The 6512-nt window shown below is 38.9% G+C and overlaps 1 protein-coding gene across 2 annotated transcripts; it reads left to right on the top strand.

Moving 5' to 3' along the window:
• Positions 1–91: 91 nt before the first annotated feature.
• On the top strand, positions 92–2401 carry LOC109221678 (uncharacterized CDP-alcohol phosphatidyltransferase class-I family protein C22A12.08c-like). Of its 2 annotated transcripts, none has more exons than XM_019386144.1 (5): positions 92–289; positions 683–754; positions 910–1111; positions 1217–1300; positions 2115–2401. In XM_019386144.1, the coding sequence occupies exons 1-5, from the start codon at positions 273–275 to the stop codon at positions 2169–2171; spliced, it is 432 nt and encodes a 143-aa protein (XP_019241689.1). In that variant the 5' UTR covers positions 92–272; the 3' UTR covers positions 2172–2401. The 2 variants fall into 2 exon arrangements, with proteins under 2 accessions (XP_019241689.1, XP_019241690.1); XM_019386145.1 differs by having other exon boundaries at positions 94–289; positions 687–754.
• Positions 2402–6512: the final 4111 nt, after the last annotated feature.

Here is a 6512-nt window from a genome sequence, read left to right as displayed (position 1 = left end):
CCCGTTTTTTCCATACGGAACTAGGAGTAAACTGAAAACGCAAAACACTTAACTTGCCATACCCCCCCCCCTCCCCCGGGGATCCCCTCTCTCCCTCTTCCTGTAATGGTGTTTCCCTTGCACATACTTTCTCTGGTCTTTCTCTAATTTACTCTCATGTATTCTTCTTCTGCTTACTAGCTGAGTGATACAGGTCCTCTGTGATATTTTGACATCTGGAGGTCTTCCTGGGAAGGAGTGTGAGCATCAGCCATATTTATACTTTGCTGCCGATGATCTTGAATACCAGGTTGCTAATAAAGTTAACCCTAGATATACCCCACTCACTTATGTTAGAGTATCTGTACATCTGTAGAGCTGCACCACCTGCACCACCTGCACCACCTTTTATGACATTTTTTTGTCAAAGATGATTCTGCGTCTTTTCAAGAATGAACTTAATCATGGAATCAAAGGAAAAACATTAAAACCAGCATGCATTAATCATCTAGTACCAGATAGGAGATAGTTGATGCTTTCTTTTAACAGTTTCTATTGTTCTCTACATGCATCTCCGACACTGACATTATGGGCCAAATCTGACCTTTCTTCTTATTATGAATGTATATTTACAGAATAGCTTCTATTCTAGCCTCTTGAATGATGTTTGATTATTGAGAGTACTAATCGGGTGTCAACTTAGGCAGGCAGCATTTTCTTGCGAGCGTCTTGGTATGGGCGCATTCAGAATTGCTCTAGAAAGTGTCTTTAACAGGTACTTTTTGTGTTCTTCCAAATTCTCACTTCTGCCTTTTGTTGGAGATATTTAATATATATTGGAAGTATTGATTCCCTAAAGATGTGAACGAGATTCAAAATTCACAGTTCATGCTAAGAAATGTAAAATTATGTTTCATGAACAATTCACAGAATTCACATGAAGCCTTTGGAGTATACATCTTTTGGGAAGCCAAATCCATTTGTGTTCCAAGCTGCTGGGGCCATATTGAGAAATATTCGACTCGCTTGTCAAACTGAAGACCTCTCTGGTGATATAGATGCTATACATGCTTTCAGAACTCTGTACATGATTGGTGACAATCCATTTGTTGACATAAAAGGTGCACGGCAGGTTAGTGGCTTGCTAACATGATTCATCCGAGCCCTCTACAGACAGATTGCTTGAGATCGTCACTATCTTGAAGTTATTTGTAACGAGCATACTGTTCAATTTTAGGCAGGGCATCCGTGGTTTTCAATTTTGACGAGGACTGGTGTTTTCAAGGAAAGAGGAAATCATGCAGAATTTCCTGCTGATCTAGTAAGTTTCTATTCTGTACTGATGCATGAGTTCCCTTGCTCATTATCAATTCTTGTGCTTCAATTTTCAAAGTTGCCTTGCTCATTATCAATTCTTGTGCTTCAGTTTTCAAAGTTCCCTTGCTCATTATCAATTCTCTTGCGTCAATTTTCAAAACTCCCATACCCCTAGAATCAATCTTTTTGATGCAATTACTACTGCGTTGGTTCCATGGCAAGGTAGAGTTACTTTTTGTCTTTTGGTAAGACCGAACAAGTAAAATAGATAATTTCCCTGAACAACCGACTTCAGAGGGACAAAAAAATGATTCCGAGTGTTTCTTTTTCACTTGCCCTCTTTTTACTAGACCTCATTCCCTCACCTTCAATTCTTCTCCACCCACCATTCCTCTTTTACCCTATGTTGTGCGGACTCTCCAAAATGCTGCTGCACCCGTGTTGAATCCTCCAAAAATATACTACTTTTGAAGGATCCGACACGAACCCGGTGACATTTTCGGAGAATCTAAGAAACATAGCTTTAGCTCCAATCAAACACCACTTTAGTTTTCCACTCTAGTGAATGATTTACGTAACCTTTGAAGCCCTCCAACATCATTCTGTCGGTAGGAGGCAAGTGTGTTTCATAGAATTTACTCTCCTCTTCCTTTGGCCTCTCCTATGTACTTCCCTGAGAGAAATTTAGATTTTAACTGTGAACCGAGTTTTCATTTGAATCTCTTGAGAGGTTTGAACGTGAATCATCCTAACCTTCCAAAGTCTGAATTTTATATCATGCATAAGCACCAACTCATTTTTATTTGCTGCTTCTGCAGGTGGTCGACACTGTTGAAGAGGCAGTGGATTTCATTTTGAAGAGAGAGTCTAGTTAGCAGCATTGGCAATTTTGTTTTCTGAATTGCTGCCATGTTGCCTTTGCTCATAGATGTTTGTGATTTTCAAGTTGAAGTTTGTTAAAAGTAACTCAAACAGTAATTTGTATTCAGGTCTAACATTATTTTTACCTAACTTGAACTGCTGTCTTTCTAGGCCCCCTCTCTTCTGAACTCAGTACTGTTGTAGCATTCATTTTACACAATATTAAAAAAAAAGTTAAATTGAAAATAGAAGATAGCGTAGGTTGGAATTGAAAGAGATGGAAGTTTATTTTGACAGATGACTCGTCTTTCATGGTACTAGCTCTTTGTTGGCCACGTTTTCCTGAAATGTGACAGTTGTGTTATACAAGAAAACTCTGAAGTAACAGCCTAACTGCCTTAACTTACACTCCCTCCTGTCCAAAATAAGTGATTTTTCCAGATTTCAAGAATAAATTAATTATTTTTTTCTACATTGCCCTTGGAGTAAATAGTGTTGGAGTATGTGTTAGAAGTGTTTATGTGAAGAGATAGTAAAGGTTAACATTTTGAACCGGATGGAGTAATTTTTGTGTATTAATGAATGTCTCCACAGGTTCAATTGTCGCTATCTCACCTTTTCCTGCCACCTCAGTGTAATTAAAATTTATAGTAATTAATGACTCTTTATGAGAAGCTGGTAAAGTTATGTTCTTTCCATTTTAAAATAAACCATATCTCTACGTAGCTTAGCACAACTAAAGGTTCGATTTGCTTTTCGTCTCAGTAATGAACATTACTACTAATTTTTTAGGAATTTTTACCTCCTATAGTAAAGGTTAACACTTTATTTATTTTAAATAAATACCATTTAAAAAAGTTATATTCTATAAATACCTTTTAATGTTTATAGCAAAATATCTAATTTTGGTTACCTCCTACCCTAAGCCACTAAATACGCTATTCAGTTACACTATTTTCTTTCTCTCTCTACTTTGATACATGCCATTCTCTTCCCCATTTCCTGAAAACACGATGCTCAATCTCAATCCAACGAGAAACCCTAGCTCTTCCTTGGTGGTAAGACCTAGTTGTGTTCCTGGAATTAGAGAATCGTTTGATGGAAGTTACAGTAGTCCTATGGTGAGCAGCAGATGTGTGGCTCCGTGGTTGATGCTACCGCCGGAGCTTGAGGAGGAAAGCACCCTTTTGAAATTGAATTGGGTTATGGAGCTTAGGCTCTTTGGCCAAATTTCCGTTTCTGTTTTCAGGCACCGCATCTCAACATATATATTTGGTGAGACTCCACTCTTGATATCGTGGAGTAACATTTACTTTATCCTTTTGAGTCACCGGAGCTTCTCTCAGTTGACTATTTCATTTTAGAGATTCCATAGACAATAGTAGTTTATTCTTTTGGATTGTAAGCTATAATTACTTATATGGCATGCATGAATGAACAATTGCCTTTTATGTCTTTTGTTTAATGACATAAACAACCTCTCTACTCCTTCGGGGTAGGGGTAAGGTCTGCGTACACACTACCCTCCCCAAACCCCACTGGTGAGATTTTACGGGATCGTTGTTGTTGTTGTTGTTGTCTTTTGTTTAATGAAAAAGATCATTTTAAAAGGTTAAGTTTCATGCATGAATTTTATTGTTTAAAATTATTATGTTTCGAAAGGCTTCCGCATGCATATAAGAAAGGGTATGTGTATGGGTTTGTTCGCTGGGCCGATTAGTGCACCGAAAGCGGTCACGTGGATTTTGAGCCGTGACAATTGGCTCCTGACTCAAATTTTCTTTATTAGGAAGGTTAAAAAGATGAGAAATTTTCATAAAGCACTATCTTTTAGTGGTAATTAGTTATCTATAGATACCATTTGCTATATTACGGACTGTAGATACGTTTTATGTTGTTATAAGATGTATTTAAGCTACTATATTCATGAATACAATAGCAAAAATAGGCGTGAATCAGGGAAGTCCAGCTAATCAGTTGTTGTATTCGAGTGTATTCGACTGTATTCATGGCGTGAAACATGGGATTACAGGTGGACAGATTATTGTATTCGACTGTATTCACGGCGTGAGATAGGGGATTATACTGTTTTTAAACGGAAAGTGAATCAATTAACATAATAGACTCCTAATATAACTCAACAAACCCAATTATAACACACAAATTTTGTATTTCCAGTTATAAAAAAGATTCTCAACCCAAAAATACCCCCAAAACATAGCAATCTTCAGAGAAATTATACAATACATCTGAATACATAAATTATATTAAATAAAAAAAATATATGAATATATTCATGGCATATAGCGAGACACTGAATGTGACGACCCAACCCGTCGTCACGTGTGTTACCGCCCCGTTTCCCTCATTTTCTATTTATTTATGCTTCATTATCATTGTTGGGTATGAACGAGTTGATTTGGATTAGTTCTAGTAGGAAATGAGACACTTAGTCTCTTTAAGGAAGGTTTATTTTGGAAAAGTCAACCGGACGTTGACTTACGTGTTAGAGGGCTCGGATATGAATTCTGATGATTTGGTTAGCTTCGGGGGATGATTTGTGACCTAGGAGTGTGATCAGAAGTGATTTTGGAGGTCCGGTGTAGAATTAGGCTTGAATTGGCAAAGTTAGAATTTTGGCAAATTCCGGTCGATAGGTGAGATTTTGATCCGAGGGTCGGAATGGAATTCCGAGAGTTCAAGTAGCTTCGTTAGGTAATTTGGGATGTGTGTGCAAAATTTCAGGTCATTCGGAGGTGTTTTGGTTGGGTTTTTGATCGAATGCGTGTTTCGGAAGTTTTGAAAGAACTTAGGCTTGAATTCGATGAGAAATGATGGTTTTAGTGTTGTTTGAGGTGTTTTGATGATTGGAGCAAGTTTGAATAAGGCATTGGACCATGTTTGTGTTTTTGGTTGAGGTCCCGGGGGCCTCGGGGTGATTTCGGATGGCTAATGGGATGTTTTGAACTTATAAGATTGCAGAACCTGTGCTGCTTCTAGTATTTTCGCTTCTGTGGAAATGGGAACGCAGAAGCGGTACCGCAGAAGCGAGTTATGAACCGCGGAAGCGACAGGTATCGCAGGTGCGGAGATGTTGACCGCATCTGCGGAATCGCAGATGCGACAATAGGACCGCAGATGCGGAATGTTGGAAGGCTAAAGGAAAACTGCATCTGCGAAAAGGGAATCGCAGATGCGGGACCGCAGAAGCGACTCTTAACCGCAAAAGCAAAAGTCGCAGATGCGGCTAAGTAGCCGCAGATGCGGAAATAACTGATCAGAAAGGATTTTATTTCCCTTCGCGAAATTTCAAAAGAGTTTCATATTTTCACTTCGGACTTGGAGGATTTGGGCGAGTTGGAGGAGAGGAATCAAGGGACTTCATTGAGGTAAGAATTTCTAAGCCTCAAACACGATTTTATGGTGCAAACACATGAAATTAGACTGAAAAATTAAGGAATCAAGGGTTAAGAATGGAGGTTAGGGCTTGAAAATTAAGAGAGCAAAAATGGGAATTTGAGGGGTCATTTGGACTCCGATTTTAGTGTTCTTTATATGTATAGACTCGTGGCGAGATAAGGAATCCGTTGATGGTAAATTTTCTGACTTTCGAGAAGTGGGCCCGGGGCTCGGGTTTTTGATAATTTCGGGAATTTCACTATTTTTCGATTGTTTTCGATTGGGTATTGTCCCATTAGCATATTGTGACGTATTCGTTGTGGTTTTGATCAGATTCAATACACGAGGAGGTTAATTTGAAAGGCAAGGGCATAGCAAGCTAGGACTTTGGCCAGCTTGAGGTTAGTAATAAATGTAAATGCTGTGTTGAGGGTTTGAAACCCCGAATTTGCACATCGTAGTGCTATGTTGAGGTGACTTGCACGCCGGATAACAGGCGTGGGGTAGAGCACCGTCGGGGATCGAGACTTGATCCGTCCCGCTTAATAAAATTACTACCTAATTGATTATAGCTTAGTAATATCCTTATAAAAATGGATTAATTGTCATAATTGGGCTTCGTGCCAACTACTTGAATCCTTCAGGGATTGTTTCTGCTGGTTTCTTACCATATTTATAGATATTGTACTCAGTCCTAGTATTTGACACTGTTTTTGTAAAATCAGCCATTTCTTTCAAAGTAGAAACTAAATTAATATTTTTAAATGAAGTTTGGCTGAATATTTTTATATTATTGTGCCGAGAGGCTTATGTGATTTTGGACTGAGTATGGGATCGGGCTGCACGCCGCAGCGGTATGATATTGATATTGATAAGAGGCCGAGGGCCTAGTTGATGCCACGAGATGACTTATTATTGCGCTTGGGCCGTAAGGGGCCCCTCCCGGAGTCTGCACA

Source organism: Nicotiana attenuata, unplaced genomic scaffold (genome assembly GCF_001879085.1).
Source record: "Nicotiana attenuata strain UT unplaced genomic scaffold, NIATTr2, whole genome shotgun sequence".
Taxonomy (NCBI): domain Eukaryota; kingdom Viridiplantae; phylum Streptophyta; class Magnoliopsida; order Solanales; family Solanaceae; genus Nicotiana; species Nicotiana attenuata.
Note: the sequence above shows the minus strand (reverse complement) of the source record. Positions and strands in the feature narration are given on the sequence as shown.